We start from the raw sequence: 19389 nt of genomic DNA on the forward strand, positions 1-19389 counted from the left end.
AACAGTAATGAAGAATTAGAGTGGGTTTTTTTAAAATGAAGGTTAAATTACAGACCTGGACTTTACACCAGTTTAAACTGGTTCAGTCATGGCCTATGAAGTAAAAATAGAATAGACCCATTCTTATTTTTTAATGTGGGTGATCAGGAACCCTAATGGGAGAAAGTATGGGTCAAAACCCTAGACTATGAGATTTAGGAGAGGCACGTTGAGCCCTTTCAGAGCCCGGTGTGAGAGACGATATCATTGCCAGGACTGTGGAGAGTGACACATATTCACAGCAATGTGGTCAGCCACCATCTTTGAGTCAGGCACTGCTGTTTTCTAGTAAGCAGGTCAATAGATTTGGTTGCTATGCAACGTGCATGCTGCCCTTGGAGATTAAATTTTTCTAGCAGGGCTTTGAGTAGATTTTTCCCATTCTGGTTCCAGTTTACCCACACTGTAAAAATTCTGATTGGTTCTGATGTTACTTTGTTGGCCATAACTAAACCAGTTCAACTCTGTTACAGACAATACTTGGGGAAGGCCTGAGTCTCTGAGCTTTACCAGAATTCTGAATGAAGTAACAAACTCATGAATATGGCAAATGTGGAAGCCTTCCAGGTCTTGATATGGACAACATTTGACAGAGTCAAATAGCATGACTGCATTTGGGTAAGTAGAATGAGGAACGGTAGAAAGCAAATGCATAGAGGAAGGCCTGACTGGCTTTGAAAGCTGCAGTAGGATTTGAGTTTTATATTAGTGTTTTAAAGATTGAGAGCAAATACCTGCCATGGTTTTGGTTTGGTTTTTTTAGTTATCCATCTAGTTGTTTTGTGGTTATTAGTTGCTAAACATATATAAAATAAAATCAGACAGGCAATTTAGGGAGTTATTATAATAGTACAGAGAAGAAATTCATGGTGAAATAGATAGCTGATGGAGACAGGGAAAAGTGATCAGATTCTGAATATGCTTTCCACATGAGGTCTAGGGGTTTCTTGATGGTTTCGATATGAACTATTAAAAGAAGTGGCATGGATGTAGCTAAATTTATGGTCTGAGCAACTGAGATAATGGAGATTTCATGTAATGAGATGGAGAAGTAAAAAGTCTCAAGTTTGGGCTGAGGAAGTGGTGTCCTGCACAGCTGAGTAAAATGGAGTTCTTCTTTAATGAAATAGAGAAGTAGGAAGTCATAAATTTGGGATGAGAACTGAAAGTGCAGTTTTAAGTAAAAGTTCCTTCTTGTTGTTGTTAAGTACCATGGAGTCGGTTCCAACTCATAGTGACCCTGCACAGGGTTTCCAAGGCTGTAAATCTTTATGGGAGCAGAAAGCCTCATCTTTCTCCTGAAGAACAGCTGGTAGTTTCAAACTGCAGACCTTGAGGTTAGCAGCCCAATTTGTATCCACTACGCTACCAGAGCTCCTTGTTCCTTACTAAATATCAAAAGTTCCTTACTAAATATCAAATGGAGATGTTGAATAATAAGTTGGGTAATAACTCACGGTGTCACCCCTCCTTTCAAACCAGACTTCACCAAATCCTTAGTCAAGTTTATTACTGATTTTACACATAAAATAATATGTGATAAGTATAGTTACAAATTGCTTAAATAATGTTTCTTAGATTATATGAAAACTAACAATAAAATTGTTTAGTAAAATCTTTCTCCATTGAACAACATTATTAGTTACATTATTAGTAACTGAGCAAAAGCCTTTTTCCATTTTTCTCTTTCTTTTCCTTTAATCACTATTCCTTCTCAAAAAAGTTATTGCTATGGGTTTATGAGTTCACAGGATCACTGACTATAAAACCCCAGCAACATCAAAAGCTCACATGATGAAGCTACATGATCTGAAGGATCATGGTAAAAACTGGATACTAAGGACAGTTCTGACACACTAGAAAATTGAAAAATTGAATTTATCACAGAGTTATAATTTAGCTTTGTAGGCATATTGGTACATGTAAGCTGGGCCTACAAAGTATTTTTTCTTGTTATAGCTATAGGAATACTTTACAAAAATAATAAATTTCTGCTGAAATTCTGCACAAGACTTTAATAGACAGTAATTTTGTTTCTATCCCTCTGAGAGTGTCACCCAGAGTATTCTGCATCTCCCATATCTCCCTAGTGATGTCTCTGGTCATGGGCTAAATAACATGTCACAGGAAGCATAGCTGGAAAAGAGAAAATATCCAAGGACTGAGTCCTGAAAAACATTCAGAGGTCAAGTCAGTCAGAAGGAGCACTAGCAAAATAAAGAGGAATGAGAATAAAGTCAATGCACAGATCTTCAATTAATATAATTCAAATTGATTACATTATTTTTGCTGCATGCAGTAAAATATGTATAAATACCATTGTGAGGTGCTTTCCTGGCACTTGATAAATTTCAGCAGAGGACTGAAGACTGCATATTTTTTGTGAAGTTTATTTAAAACAGAATTGTGTTAGTTTGTATTCTGTATCGCATTCATTCACGCCACCTTTATTTTTAAATGTTTATTGAAAGTAATAACACTTCATGTAGTTTACTACTCTTCAGAGCAAAATTTTAACCACAAAGAGGACTAAGTTAAAAGTAAGGAGATACTTTAGAGAATTGTGCATATGATATTAAATGTTGAGAGAAAATGACAGTACATATTATGGAATTTTTTTTTTTTACTGATATCTTTAAAAATTAGAAACACAAGTGTATAATCTGGCCTTGCTGTTAACCATCACTAATTAAAAGTCATTTTCCTTCTCACTTTTATAACATTGTCAGTTCTATATGGAAAGGACTCCTTCTAAAATTATGCATGTGCTATTATTAAAGATTGCAATAGTAAAAAAAAAAAAAACACCTTGCTTTGAGGCTATAAGTTCTTGTTATATTTTATTCTTTATGTTAACTCAGACCTTACACTGTACAATATTTTAAATACCATATGTCCTTACATAGATTTGTCCCAAGTTGGTTTTGCAGAAATAGATTGCAGGCCCCTAAATGATAATAGAGCATCTACCTTGTTTTATGGAGTCCTGGTGTGGTGCTGCAAGATAATGCACTGGACCGTAAGATCAGTTTGTACTGCAAGGTCAGTGGTTCAAACCCACCAGCCACTCCTCAGAAACCCTATACAGGGTCGCTATGGGTCAGAACAATTCAACGGCACTTAACAACAACAACACCTTGTTTTTTTGCAATAATGGGGACACTAAACAAAGGAAAATATTTAAAGGACCATGATAGCGAAGGTGGACACAATAAGGAGGCTGTAGTAAGTATAAAAGAAGCTCTAGTGGTGTAGTGGGTTACAAGTTGCACTGCTAACCACAAGGTCAGCAGTTCGAATCCACTTGCCACTCTGTAGGAAAAAGATAGGCCTTTCTGCTCCAGTAAAGATTTATAGCCTTGGAAACCTTATACAGGGTTGCTATGAATTGAAACAAACTTGACAACAAGGTGTAGGTCCCTGGGTGAAGCAAACAGTTGACACTGAACTACTAAACTGGTGTGGCATTGTGGAATAAACTCTAAACTGCTAACCACAAGGTTGGTGGTTCAAACTCACTAACCTTTCCTTGAAAATCCTATACAGGGTCACCATGAGTCAGAACCAGCTTGAAGGTATGCAACAACAAAAGAACTAACGTAAATGTTGGTGGTTCCAACCCACTGAGCTGCATGCACCATGGGAGAAAGTGCTGGTGATCTGCTTCTGTAAAGATTACAGACAAGAGCACCCTGTGGAGCAGTCCTGCTCTGTAACACATGACCAACGGATAGTAAGTATCCACAGGTTCGTTTTTTTCTCCCAGTACCACACTGGGATTTTTAAAAATGCTCAAAATCTTTGAGTGATCTAAAAGTATGCTGCTGTTGTTGCTTCAGTTAAGACTCATAGCAACCCTGTATATGGTTTCTGAGGAGCAGCTAGTGGGTTTGAACCACCAACCTTGCAATCAGCAGTCCAGTGCTTATCCTCTAGTGCCACACCAGGACTCTAAAACTATGCTACTAATTGAGGTTTAAGAAATTTAGAGGACATCTTAATCTGAAAATTTATGTAGTTATTTACAAAATGCCAATGTCTTGTCGTTGCAGTTTTGGAGAAGGAAAATGAAAACTCCAGGAAGAAAAAATCACTCTAATCTTGTTAGTGAATTCATTCTTCTTGGATTCCCTTGCACCTCAGAGATCCAGCTCTTCCTCTTCGCACTCTTCTCTGTGACCTATGTCCTGACACTAATTGGAAATTTGTGCATTATATGTGCTGTGAGGTTAGACCACCACCTCCACACCCCCATGTACATCCTGCTGGCCAATTTCTCCTTCCTGGAGATCTGGTATGTTACCTCAACAGTCCCAAATATGCTAGCCAATTTTATCTCTGAGAAAAAAACCATCTCTTTCTCTGGTTGTTTCCTCCAGTTCTACTTCTTCTTTTCTATGGGCACCACTGAGACCTTCGTCTTGTCCATCATGGCCTTTGACAGGTACTTTGCCATCTGCAGGCCCTTGCATTACCCTTCCATCATGACAGTTCGACGCTGCATCAGAATGGGGACCTGTTGCTGGGTGTGCGGCTTCTCCTGCTTCCTCCTGCCAGTTTATCTTATCTCCCAGCTTCCTTTTTGTGGCCCCAACACTATTGATCACTTTCTATGTGACCCAGGACCCCTCATGAAGCTGTCCTGTGTACCAGCTCCTGCCACTGAGGTTACCTGTGCTGTCTTTAATTCTGTCCTTATTTTTTCCACTTTCCTCTTCATTACCACCTCCTACACTCTGGTGATAAGAGCAGTGCTGAGGGTACCCTCAGCAGAAGGACGACATAAAGCCTTCTCAACATGTGGCTCTCATCTGGCCGTAGTCTCCCTGTTCTATGGCTCCATTATGGTGATGTACGTGAGTCCAACAGCAGGCAATCCAGCTGGGATCCAGAAAATTGTGACTTTGTTTTATTCCGTGTTGACTCCGCTTTTCAACCCCTTGATCTACAGTCTCCGGAATAAGGAGATGAAGGAGGCCCTGAGGAAACTACTTAGGACTTTGATATTCGCTCAGGGACAGCCTCTCAAAAACTAGTATTCAGATTGTATGTATGTGTAGGACATATGCTACCATCCTTGTTTCTAAAGAACATTCTGACTGAACTTCTTTTAATAAGAATTTCTTTATTCTTCTGACAGTATAGGATATATTCGATATTTTTCACCAACATGGTAATTTATAAAATGAATTTCTAGACAAGTTCAATCTTTTCTCCATTTACTGTGATGTTTATTGGCCCAATTGTAAGGATTTTTGTTTTCTTTATGTTGAGGTACAATCCATACTAAAAGGTATAGTCTTTGATCTTCATCTGTAAGTGCTTCAAGTTCTCATCACTTTCAGTTAACAAGGTTGTGTTATCTGCTTATCACAGGTTGTTAATGAGTCTTCCTTCATGATGTTACCATCTTCTTTATAGAGACAGCTTCTCAGATTTTTATTCTGCACACAGATTTAACTAGACTGCTAACTGTAAGGTTGGTGGTTCAAGCCCACCAGCCACTCCTAGGAAACCATATACCCATATGCCCATGTTGTTGTTGTTGTTAAGTGCTGTCGAGTTGGTTCCAACCCGTAGTAACCCTGTATAGGGTTTCCAAGGAGTGGCTGGTGAACTTGAACTGCCAACCTTGTGGTTCAAACCAACTTTACAGTCCAACACAGCACCATACCAGGACTCCCATATGCCCATAGAATCCTTCAATGTTTCAGCTCAAAGTATGAATTTTTCTTTTTCAGTTCAATCAGCTTGAAAAATGCTGAGCATGTCCTTGTCTTCTGGTTTTCCAGGGCTTTGCACCATTTTAGTATGATGTTTTACCTTGTCTTCTCAAACTACTCATTGAAATTTTTTCTTCAGCTCTTTTACTTCAGCATTTCTTCTACTCGTTTTTACTACTCTGTGTTCAAGAACAAGTTTCAGTCTCTTCTGACCTCTGTTTTGATCGTTTCTTTCTTGTTGTTTTGTTGGTTTTTTCTGATGTAATATTTTAAGCATTTTATTGTGAATTGGGTAAAGATTTACAAAGTAGGTCGGTTTTGCATTCAACAATTCACGCATATTTTGTTTCATCTCATTGATTGCAATCCTAATACTGTAATATTACTTATCCCACTTCCTCTCTCTGTTTCTTGCTTCCATTCCTCCTTCTTCCTAATGCTTCTGATGTTTTTCCTTGGGTAAACGCTGGTCTTTTGATTTCAAATGGTTGACCATTCTATGATGTGAGTATCTCATTAGTGCTATTGTTCCTCTTATAAACCTGTCTATTTTTTGGCTGAAAATTGAGCTACAGGATTGAGTTCATTTCCAGACCAGTAGAGTGACTAAGGCCTCTAGTTTCAGTGGTTCCACTAGTCTTTCTCCAATCAGTAAGTCTTTTTATGATTTTGAGTTTTGTTCCACATTTTTCTCCAATGATATCTTGAACCTTCTAAGGTGATCCCTTTCAGAGCTGTTGGTAGTGGGGACCATCTAGTTCTTCTGGTCTCAGGGTCATGGAGACTGATGTCTGCATGGTCCATTAGTCCATTGCATATATTATCAGGAGGAAACAGTCCCTGGAGGACACCATGCTTGGTAAAGTGGAAGGTCAGCACAAAACAGGGACACCCCCCCACCCCCAATGAGACAGATTGACAGCAATTATGAGGATGGCTCAGGACTGGGCTGTGTTTCATTCTGTTGTACATAGATTCACTATGGTCAGAATCAACTCGATGGCACATAACAGCAACAACAAACATCTTTCTAGTATTATCTCCTTCCAGCCAAGATCCGTTTAATGTCACCAATAAATATCCCTCAGCCTATGTCTTCTTCTGAATCCAGCTTGACTTTCTGAGAATTCCCTGTCTGTATATGCTAAGTCATTTTTTAATTATCTTCAGCAAAATTTTACTTATACATGACATTAATTATATTGTTGTGTTATTTCCACATTCCATTGGATCACCTTACTTTGGAATGAACATAAATATGAATCTCTTTCAACCTGTTGATCAGATAGATGTTGGTAGTTGGTGGTGGTGGTGTACCATGGAGTCAGTTCTGACTCATAGTGACCCTGCATAGGGTTTCTGAGCTGGAAATCTTTATAGGAGCAGAAAGCCTCATCTTTCTCCCGAAGAATGTCTAGTAACCATTCTCCCGAAGAATGGCTAACCTGACCTTGAGGTTAGCAGCACAACTCATAACTACTAGCTACGAGAGCACCTTAATTGACCAGTAGTATGCCACGGAGGTGGTTCTGACTCATAGTGACCCTGTGTAGGGTTTCCAAGACAGTAAATCTTTATAGGAGCAGAAAGGGTTTCTGAGCTGGAAATCTTTACAGGAACAGAAAGCCTCATCTTCCTCCTGCAGAATGGCTGGTAGTTTTGAACTGCTGACCTCGAAGTTTTCAGCCCAACTCGTAACCACTACTCTACCAGAACTCCTTAATTGAGCAGCTAGCTGTCTTCAAATGTCTTGGTGCAAACAAGTGAGTTCTCATTAGTTTAAAGGAATCTGAATGATTTTTATATATTGATCTTAGACTCTACCACTCTGCTGAATCTTTCAATGACGTCCAGTCATTTTCTTGCTGAGTCCTTATAATTTTCCATATACAGTATCATATCATCTACAAATAGAGAAAGTTTTACTTTTTATTTGCCAATTTAGATGTCTCTAATTTCCCTTCCTTGCCTTATAGCTCTGACAAAGACTTCCAGCACAATATTACATTTGTTGTTGTTAGGTGCCATCGAGTCGGTACCGACCCATAACGACCTTATGCACAGCAGAATGAAACACTGCCCGATCCTGGGCCAACCTCACTACTGTTGCCACGCTTGAGTCCATCGATGTTGCCACTTGGCCAATCCATCTCGTTGGGGATCTTCCTCTTTTTCTCTGACCCTCCACCTTACCAAATATGATATCCTTCTCCAGTGACTGGTACCTCCTGACAATATGTCCAAAGTATGAGAGACGATGTTTGGCCCTCTTGGCTTCCAAGGAGCACTCTGGCTGCAATTCTTCCAAAATGGCACTTTCAATATTCTTCTCCAACACCATAACTCAAAAGCATCAATTCTTCTACAGTCTTCCTTATTCATTCTCCAGCTTTCACATGCATATGGGGGTGGTGATAAAGGGCATCTTCATCTGGTTCCTGTTCATAAGGGGAATACTTTTAGTTTCTGTCCATTGAGAGTACTGATGGCTATTGACTTTGTATGTATGCTCTTAATTATGTCAAGAAATTCCCTTTCTATTCCTATTTTGTTAAGTCTTTATCAGGAATGTGTGTTGGATTGTGTTAAATGCCTTTTTTGAGAATGCCATTGTTTTATTTTTGTAATGAATTACATTGATTGCTTTTTTAATACTAAATAATCCTTACATGCCTGGTATGAATCCTACCTGAATTTTTTTTTTTTTTTTTAAATACATTGTTGGGATTCTATTGGCTAGGATTTTGTTGAGAATTTGTGCATCTATGCTCATGATGGATGGTCTATAATTTTCTTTTTTAGTGGTGTCTTTGACTGGTTTTGTTATAAGGATTATGCTCACTTCATAAAATGAATCTGGGGATTTTCCCTCCTCTTCTGTGTTCTGGAATAGTTTGACTAAAATTGGTGTCAACTCTTCTGTGAATGTTTGGCAGAATCCACCAGTCTAGGCCCTGACTTATTTTTGGTTGGAAGTTTTTAGTAACCTGATCATTTTCTTCTTTTGGGATAGGTCTGTTTTCTAGTTCAGTCTGTGTTAGTTTAGATAGGTAGTTTGTTTCTAGAAATTTGCCCATTTTTTCTAGATTTTCAAATTTATTGGAATACAAGTCTTCATAGCATTCTAATATTATCCTTTTTATTCTGTTGGTTCTGTTGTGATGTCACCCAGTTCATTACCCATGCTGTTGTTCACTTCTTCTCCTTTTCCTTTGCTAGACTGGCAGGTGATTTGTTAATTTTATTAATCTTTTTAAATAACCAGCTTCTTGTCTTTTTTATTCTTTGTACTGTTTTTCTTTCTTTCTTTTTTTTTTTTTTTGCTTCATTTACTTCTGCTCTAATCTTTATTTCTTTTCTTCTGGTGGCTATAGGCTTACTTTTCTGCTTTTTTTCTGTTGGATATATCCAGTTAGATGATGAATTTGGTTCTTTCTTCTTTTTGAATATGCATGTTTATTGCTATAAATTGTCCTGTGAGCATTGCTTTTGCTGTGCTCAAAGGTTTTGGCATGTTCTGTTTTCATTCTCATTTGCTTCAAGGAACATTTTTATTTTACTTTTTAAATTTCTTCTATTACCAATGCTCCTTGGAAGCGAGGATGGCAAGACTTTGCCTGTCATACTTCAGACATATTGTCAGAAGAGATCAGTTCCTAGAGAAGTATAACATGCTGAGTGAAGTGGAGAGTTAATGAAAAAGAGGAATAACCCCAACAAGATGGATTGGCACAGTGGCAGTATCAATGAGCTCAAGCTTAACAATGACTGTGAGGATGGTGCAGGACTGGGCACTGTTACATTCTGTTGTGCATACAGTAACTATGAGTCAGACTTGACTTGACAGTAACTAACAACAGTAGCATTACCAAGTAGGTTTTCACAGGGTATTATTCAATTTCCATGTACTTGATTTTTTTTCCCTTGAGTTTCCTGATATTGATTTCTAACTTTATAGTGTTGAGATCTGAGAAAATGCCTTGTAATATGTTTATAAATTTACTAGGGCTTGCTTTGTGGCCTAACATATAATCTTTTCTGGGAATGTTCCTTATGCACTGGGGGGAAATGCATATTGTGCTATTGTTGGTTTGAGCACTCTGTATAAGTCTATAAGATTAAGTTTTTTGATTGTGTTGCTTAGTTCTTCTGTGTCTTTGGTGAGTTTCCTTCTAGTTGTTCTGTCCTTCATCAGAAGTGGTGTCCTGCAAAGAAAGAAGAACATCCTACTCTTATTACAGAGTTATATATTTCTTTCTTCTATTTTGTTGAATTTGATTTATATACTTTGAGACTCCGTCATTGATAGAAAGTTTCACTTTTTATTTGCCAATCTAATTTCCCTTCCTTGCCTTATAGCTCTGACCAAGACTTCCAGCACAATATTAAATAGGGGTGCTGATAAAGGGCATCTTTTTTCTGGTTATTACTGCTATGTCCTTTTGCTCATTTAACCCCTTAATCAATAAATCATTTTCTTCTTTGTCTCATGCTAGTTTTTGCCTAAAAGTCTATTTTATCCAAAATTAATATTACTATTCCTGCTAAGTTTTATTACTGCTAACTTGATATATCTTTCCTTTATACATTTTTATCCCTTATATATTTTCACCTTTTAATTTTTAGTCTATTTTCATCTTTGTGCATAAGGTGTGTCTCATGTGGACAGCATATTGAAGGATTCTGTCTTTTTATCCATTGTGACTCTCTGTGTCTTGACTGGTACATTTAATCCATTTACATACAGTGTAATTGTTGGTAGGTGTGAATTGATTGTTATCATTTTGCAGTATAGGTGTTTTGTGTGTGTGTGTGTGTGTGTGTGTGCTGTTCTTTTTTCCACATAATTTTCTGTGCTGAGCTCAATTTGTTTGTGGGTTTTCTTGTCCTTTTCTTCATTGATGTTTTTAAATATTTACTACATCTTTATGATTTTTCCTTTTTTATTTTTGATGGAAAGCTTATCAGTTTTCTTTGATGTTACCCTGTAGTTTATTAATTTATTCCCCAGTTTATAACAATATATTTTATCCTTAAGCCTATTAGAATTTCTTGCCATTTAGTAGTTCTATAACTAGACTATTCCCTTTTTTTGTTTTGTACTTGGCATTGTTATAAATTGATTTCTCTGGTTCTCTATTTTCAGTCTTGTAGTTTTGTTATACCTTGGATCAATTCACATCTCTAACTTTTCCTCTAAAGTTCTGGGTTCCAGGATTATCATCTGTTTCATTTGGTCTCTTGTATCTTTATTATAGAGGGTCTGTATAGCACGTCTACCTAGTCTGGCATCTTGCTAGAGGTCCTGGAATTATATTTCATAGCACAAATATGCTTGAGGTGTTCTTTAAGACCTTAAGCACAAATGAATCTGCTTTTTTCCCCTTAATTGTATTTTTTTATTGTTAAGAATATAAACAACAAAAAAATACACCAATTCAATAGATTATACATGTAGAATTTAGTGACATTGATTGCATTCTTCAAGTTGTACAACCATTCTCACCCTCTTAATTTGAATGGTTCCTTCCTCATTAACCACTCATTAACATCCCTCACTGCCCCTTAATGTTCCTAGCTCTTTCAGATTGCTGTTGTCAGTTTGCTCCCATATGGGTTAGTCTTAAAAGAGCGTAGTTCTCAAGGCAGACATTTTTAACTAGTGAAGCTAAAGAATTTTTAGATTTTCAGATGACTTTTTTTATGAAATATTTTCTGCTTAAGGTATAAAGATTATTTTAGGACAATAGTTTCAGGGATTCCTCTACCCTCCATGACTCCAGAAAGTCTGGAATCCATGAAAATTTAAGTTCTGTTCTGCATTTCCCCCTTTTTGATCAGGATTCTTCTATGGAATATTTGATCAAAATGTTCAGTAATGGTAGCCAGGTACCATCTAGTTCTTATTTTATGACAAAGGAGTCAGTTGTTCATGGAGATAAATAGCAAGACATTGCAAATCCTCTTCCAATTCATGACTTTCCTTCTTCTGTTTTCCAGGTGAATAAAGATCAAATGCTGTGCCTTGGATGTCTGCTTGCAAGCTTTTAAGACCCCAGGCACTATGCAATGAACTAGGAAGTAGGTTAGGTGGACTAAGCACATTACTAAGCCAGTTAACTGGATATCCCATTAAATTTTCACGCTAAACCTCCAAATCTAGGAAACAAATACCTTGAGGTGTTTGATTGTATGTAGGCAGCCTCATAAGCTACTCTATATTTTTTTTTTTTTTTTGTAAACAGATTACAAAACATTTACCAATTCAGCTTATGGAGAGCAGTCACAGTAATTGACTGTGCACCCTACCTTAATCAATGTGATTTTCCATCATGGTTAATCACCCCCTTTTCTCTCTTCCTCCTACTCCTAGTGACCACTAATAAACTTTGGTCTCTATACATTTGTCTTTCTATGTCTTTTTATACATGTAAATTCATATAATATTTGTTCTTTTGTGATTAGCTCAGCATAATGTCTTCAAACTCCATCCACATTGTAGCATGTATCAAGATTTCATCTCTCCTACTGGCAGAGTAATCCATTGAATATATGTACCATATTTTAACTGCTGTTGGACATTTAGGTTGTTCTTACCTTTGGGCTATTACAAATAGTGCGCTAATAAACACTGGTGTGCAAGTCTATTTTTGGAACTGTGGCTAAGCAGCAAAGTTGATTAGAATCACAAGGTCGGTGTTTTCAAGTTCACAGCTGCTCCTTGAAACCCCTTTAGAGGGTTGCTATGGGTCAGAACTGACTCAACTGCACTTAACAACAACTGACAAAGTAGTTCATTTCATATATATATATATACAATATTTTGTTTATATACTGATGGACATTTAGGTTGTTCCTACCTTTGCACAATTGTACAAAGTGTTGTGATGAACATTTTAGTATGAGTCTCTTTTTGAGTCTCTGCTTTCAAGTCTTTTGGGTAGATAGATAGATAGATAGATTGCAGGACCATATGGTAGTTCTATTTTTAGTAATTATAGAAGCTGCCAAACTATTTCCTACAATGACACTATTGTTTTTCATTTCCACCAGCAGTTGATAAGGATTCTAATTTCACCACATCCTTGCCAACATTTGTTATTTTCAGGGATCTTTTTTATTTTGCTTTTTGAACTTGACCATCCTAATAGAAGTGAAATGGTATCTCATTGTGATTTTGATTTGTGTCACTCTAATGGTGAACGATGCTTACTATCTTTGTGTACCTGGTGGATATTTGAATATCCTCTTAGATACAATCACTTTGCCCATTTTATATTTTGATTTTTCTGTCTTTTTGTTATTAAGTTGTTGAAATTTCACATATAGTCACTGTACGAAAAGGAAATGGTTAATGTTCAAAACTTTCAAGAGGTAGCATATGATCAAGAGCCAATGATACTGAAGGAGGAAGTCCAAGGTGCACTGAAGGAATTGGCAAAGAGCAAGGCACCAGGAATTGATGGAATCAAAATTGAAATCTTTCAAGAAAGTGAGGCAGCACTAGAAGCACTCACTCATCTCTGCCAAGAAATTTGGAAGACAACTGTCTGGCCGACTGATTGGAAGAAATCCATACTTGTGTCCATTCCAAAGAGAGGTGACCCAACAGAATGCAGAAATCATTGGATAATCTCTTTGATGTCCCATGCAAGTAAAGTTTTGCTAAAGGTAATACAGAAATGGCTACAATCATACATTGACAGAGAACTTCCAGAGGTTCAATCCAGATTCAGAAAAGGCTATCATTGCTGATGTCCGATGGATCTTGGCTGAAAGCAGAGAATATCAGAAAGATGTTTACCTGTGCTTTATTGACTACGTAAAAGCTTTTGATTGTGTACATCATGACAAGCTATGGCAACATTGTGAAGTATGAGCATTTAATTGTGCTCATGAGGAATCTGTACCTGCACCAAGAAGCAGTTGTTCCAACAGAACATGGAAACACTGAATGTTTTAATATTAAGAAAGGTGTGCAACAAGGTTGTGTTCTTTCACCATACTTATTCAACCTGTATGCTGAGCAAATAATACAAGAAGCTGGGTTCTATGAAGAAAAACATGGCATCAAGATTGGAGGAAGACTCATTAACAACCTGCAATATGCAGATGATACAACCTTGCTTGCTGAAAGTGAAGAGGACTTAAAACATTTACTGATGAAGATCAAAGACCACAGCCTTCGGTATGGATTACATCTCAATGTAAAGAAAACAAATATCCTCACCACTGGATCAATAAACAACATTCTTATCAGTGGAGAAAAGATTAAAGTTGTCAAGGACTTCATTCTTCTTGGATCAACTATCAACACTCATGGAAGCAGCAGTCAAGAAATCAAATGACATATTGCATTAGGCAAATGTGCTGCACAAGACCTTTTTACAGTGTTGAAGAGCAAAGATATCAGCTTGAGGACTAAGGTGTGCCTGACCCAAGCCATGGTATTTTCAATAACCTCATATGAATGCGAAGGCTGGACAGTGAATAAGGAAGACCGTAGAAGAATTGATGTCTTTGAGTTATGGTGTTGGAGGAGAATATTGAAAGTACCGTGGGCTTCCAAAAGAACCAATAGATCCATTTTGGAAGAAGTGCAGCCAGAGTGCCTCTTGGAACCAAGATGGCCAAACTTCGTCTCTCATACTTTGGACATACTGTCAGGATGGACCAGTCATCATGTTTGGTAAGGTGGAGTGTCAAAGAAAAAGAGGAAGACCCCCAATGAGATGGATTTGCCAAGTGGCAGCATTGATGGACTCAAGCGTGGCAACAGCAGTGAGGTTGGCCCAGGATCGGGCAGTGTTTCATTCTGCTGTGCACAAGGTCGCTAATGGTCGGTTCCAACTCAATGGCACCTAACCACAACAACATTGGTTATTAAGTTCTTATCAAATTATATGATTTCCAAAGATATTCTCCAAGTCAATAGCTTGTCTTTTCACCTTTTTGGAAAAGTCTTTTGATGAATGAAAACTTTTAATTTTTATTAGGTCTCACTTAGTTTGTCTTTTGCTGATTCTGCTTTTGTTATTATATTAGATAATCCCTGTTTAAAAGTTAGGACTGACAATGTTCCCCTGCATTTTCTTCTATGAATTAATTGCTTTAGTTTGAACAGTTACATCCTTAGTCAATTTTTATTTGCTTTTGCATATAATATGAAGCATGGGTCCTCTTTCGTTTTTCTTCATGTGGAAATCCAATTTTCCCCACACCATTTATTGAAGAGATTCTTCTTTCTCCATAAAATATACTCCACACTTTTGTCAAAAACCACAGATGTATGGGTTTATTACTGGTGTTTCCATTCTATTCCATTGGTCTATGTGTCTATTGTTATACCAGGATGTTTTGATTACTATAACTGTATATCGTTTTTAGAGTTCTGGGTTGGCAGCATGTGTTAATGTGCTAGAATGAAAAGTCAGTTTGAACCGCAAGGTCGGCAGTTCAAGCTCACTAGTCACTCTTTGGAAACCCTGTACAGGGTCATAATAGGTCAGATCTGACTCGACAGCACTTAACAACAACAAATATTATGTTTTAAAATAATAAAGTTTGAGTTCTCCTGCCTTGCTCATCCCCTTCAATGTTGCTTTATTCATCTGGAGCCTGTTGGTACTTCATATAAAGTTTAAGATTGGTCTTTCTATTTCTGTAAAGAAGGCTGTTGGGATTCTGATTAAGATTACATTGAATCTATAGATCATTTTGAGTAGTATTGATATCTTAACAATATTAAATCTTGAGCAAGATGGCCAAGATTGTAGATAAGAAAAATATACTACCCAAACCCTATACAACAAAAGAGTGAAAATCCAAGTGAAATAAATACAGATGGCAATTCTGGAAAACAAAACTTCAAAGGAAAGGTTAAGGAAATAGATCAAATAGTTATCAGAGAAAGGCATTGAACAAAAATAATAAACAAGAAATCATACAGATTTCTTGGGATGCCAACAGGCTTACCATGGCATGACCATTTTGGATTATAGCAAGCAACATTCCAATCAGGGAAGGAACCAGATAAGTAACTCTGCTTTCCCAGGACTGAACCAGCACCCAACTGGTAATCAGTGACCAGAAAGTCAGAATACAATGACCCACCCAGTTACACCCACCATACCAGTGACCCCACCCACTGGGCAAGTGCTGTTACTCACTCCAGCACCACGGCACTGATGGCAGACAGATGGAGACCGACACGCTCCCAAACAGCCCACAGCTGCTCTACAAGATCAGTGATTAGAGACTTTTCCCACACTCCCAACTGCTGCCTAATTCACCTGAAGATAGGTGGTAAGCCCCTTGTTAAATTGTTAAAGCTTTATAAATATTTTAGTTATTAGATATTTGTCAAATATACGGTTTCCAAAGTTTTTCTCCAGTAACGCACTCACTTTGTTGCTTGGAAATATTAGAACAAAAATTCAGGGGAAGTAATACAATCAAAAAATTAATACAACAATATCTCAGATACAACAAAAAACTTCAAATCACACACACACACACCCAAAAAAAAAAGAGCAAGATGTCTCAAAAAGAACAAAATACAGGGCCAGAAAATCATCTGGTGGAAGAAATGCTACTGGAACTACCTGATACGGAATTCAAAAGAATTATACTTAAGTCTTTCAGCATTTTACAAAACAAGTCCAGTAAAACAAAGCCATCATCAAGAGAATCATAGAAAAAAATCAAGAAAACAGACAAAACTCTAGAATAATTTAATTCAGCAAAAAAAATATAAGAAAAAAATAACAAAATGATTCGCAATTAGATATCATACAAAAACAGCAAATAGAAATCTCGAAAATTAATACTAAAATGTCAAAAATAAATAATGCCTTGGTGTAACGAAAAGTTACCTTTGATCATATTTTGGTTCTCAGGGACTTGTTCTAATTATCTTTAGTTTCAGCCTAAACTTGCATATGAGCAATTGATGGTCTTTTCCAGTCAACCCCTGCTCTTATTGTGGCTGATGATAATGAGCTTCTCCACTAGCTCTTCAATTTGATTCCTGTATATTACATCCAATGAGATCCAAGCATATAGCTGCTGTTTATGTTGTTGAAAAAAAAAAGGTATTTGCATTGAATAAGTTATTGGTCTTACAAAATACTTTCATGCTATCTCCAGCATAATTCCTATCGCAAAGCCATATTTTCCAACTAGAGATCCTTCCTCTGTGTTTATAACTTTCACATTCCAGTCACCAATAATTATAAATGCACCTTGATTGCATATTTGATCAATTTCAGACTGAAGAAGATAATAGAATGCCTCAATTTCTTTATCATTGACTTTGTTAAGTGTTGTTGAGTCACTTCCAACTCATAGCAACCCTGTATATGGTTTCCAATGAGCAACTGGTAAATTTGAACTGCTGACCTTGTGATTCAAACCGACCTTGGGGTCCAGTGCTTTATCTCAGTGGCTGGTAAGTAAATTTGAATAATAATAATATTGTATGACTCAAAATGACCTATACCAGTCCATTTCAGCTTGCTAACGCCTAAGATATCAATCTTTTATGTATTCTACTTCATTTTTTTACAGCTTCCAATTTTCCTATATTCATACTTTTTTACATTCAATGTTCTAATTATTAATGGATGTTTACAGCTGTTTCTTCTTATTTTGAGTTGTGCTTCCCCCACCCCTTCCCCCCAGTCAGTAAAAGAAGCTTCCAAAAGCTTTGCTCCGTCCACATCATTAAGATCAACTCTACTTTGAGGAGGCTGCTCTTTCCCGGTCGTATTTTGAGTGTCTTCCAATCTGAAGAGCTCATCTTCCAGCACTTATAGACAATGTTCCATTGCTACTCATAAGGTTCTCAGTGGCTAACCTTTCAAAAGTGGGTCTGCCTCTCTTTCCTCCTAGTATGTCTTAGTCTGGTAGCTCCAATGAAACCTGTTCACTATGTGTGACCCTGCTGTTATTTTAAAAACTTACGGCACAGCATCAATCACATCAGCATACAAGATACTACAGCATGACAAATTGACAGATGAGTAGTAGGAGACTTTAATACTCCACTTTCAATGAAGGACAGAACAAGTAGAAAGAAACCCAACAAAGTTACAGATAATCTAAACAACAAACTTGTCCTCATAGACATATACAGAAAATTCCACCCAACAACAATTCATTTCTAGTGTACATAGAACATTCCTTAGAATAAAATATTATTTAGGCCACAAAGCAAGCCTCAATAAAATTTAAAGTATCTAAACACTGCGAAGTATCTTCTCAGAACACAATACCATAAAATTAGAATTCAACAATGAGAAGATCATTTCTATTAACAAGGACATATTTTTCAACTACCAGTCTATCATTTTTGCTTACAACTTTTGCATTCCAATCACTAGAAATTAACAATGCATTTTCATTGCATATTTGATGAATTTTGATCCACAGAAGTTGGTAAAAAAAACAAAAAAAAACAAAAAAAAAAACTTCAATTTCTTCATCTTTGGCAACATTAGTAATTAGTCTGTAAATTTGTTGCTAAGTCCTGTCCAGATAGTTACCACCTGTATAGGGTTTCAAAGGTTGTATATCCTTTGGGGAGCAGACAGCCTCCTCTGTCTTCTGAGGAGTGGCTGGTGGGCTTGAACTACCAACCTTGTGATTCACAGCCCAGTGCTTATCCTACACAGCCACTGAACTTCCTTTAGTTCACTGTTGTTGTTGTTGTTAAGTGCTGTGGAGTCGGTTCCAACTCAATCCCATATAGGATTTCTGAGAAGCGGCTGGTAAGTTTGAACCACCAAATCAAACCAACATTGTGGTTCAGTGCTTATCCTACAGTGCCACATCAGAACTAGCTCACTAGTGTCCATGCATCCAATTTCAATTTTCACAACTTCCAGTTTCCCTATATCTGTACTTCAAAACTTCACTTTCCAATTAATGGTGGTGGTGGTGATATGCAGTGGAGTCAGTTCCAACTCACACTGACTCTGTATAGGGTTTCCATGGCTGTAAATCTTTATAGAAGCAGAAAGCCTCATCTTTCTCCTGTGGAGCAGCTGGTAGTTTTGAACTCCTGACCTTGCTGTTAGCAGCCTGACTCAGAACCACTATACGAGAGCTCCTTTAATAGTTTAGCTTGAATAACAACAACAACAAAAAAGGATACTTGAACATCATACTCTGTTAAGAACTATTTATATGGAATCCAAGTGGCAACTCATAAGATTGATTAAGTCGAACCTTTAGTGGATAGTGAATCCATGTCAATGTTGAAGGAACAACTCAGAGATGGAGGATGAGAATGGTTGCACAACTTGAAGAATGTAATCAAAGTTACTGAATGGTACCTGTAGAAATTGTTGTATTAGTGCATGTTTTTCTGTGTATATTCGCAACAATAACATAATCCATTTTAAAATTAAAATATATTTATGGCATATCTGAATGCCAAAATCCTTGAAATGTCAATTTTCTCTGATATACATAAAATGCAATTCAAATATTCCAAACAGATAGTACACATACACATATTAGCTATAGGCAAAGAAGATTTTGTCCTTCAAAATTGGAATGGGAGCCTTGTGGTATGGATCCCTATTGTCGCCATTATGACAATCCCTTTGTCTGCTTAATTATT

General features: G+C 37.1%; 1 protein-coding gene across 1 annotated transcript; it reads left to right on the forward strand.

Moving 5' to 3' along the window:
- The first annotated feature begins 4106 nt into the window (after nt 1–4106).
- On the forward strand, nt 4107–5075 carry LOC102826360 (olfactory receptor 11H6-like). Its single transcript, XM_006877164.1, has one exon. The coding sequence runs from the start codon at nt 4107–4109 to the stop codon at nt 5073–5075; it is 969 nt and encodes a 322-aa protein (XP_006877226.1).
- Nucleotides 5076–19389: the final 14314 nt, after the last annotated feature.

This window comes from Chrysochloris asiatica, unplaced genomic scaffold, assembly GCF_000296735.1.
Source record: "Chrysochloris asiatica unplaced genomic scaffold, ChrAsi1.0 scaffold00444, whole genome shotgun sequence".
NCBI classification, from domain to species: Eukaryota; Metazoa; Chordata; class Mammalia; order Afrosoricida; family Chrysochloridae; genus Chrysochloris; species Chrysochloris asiatica.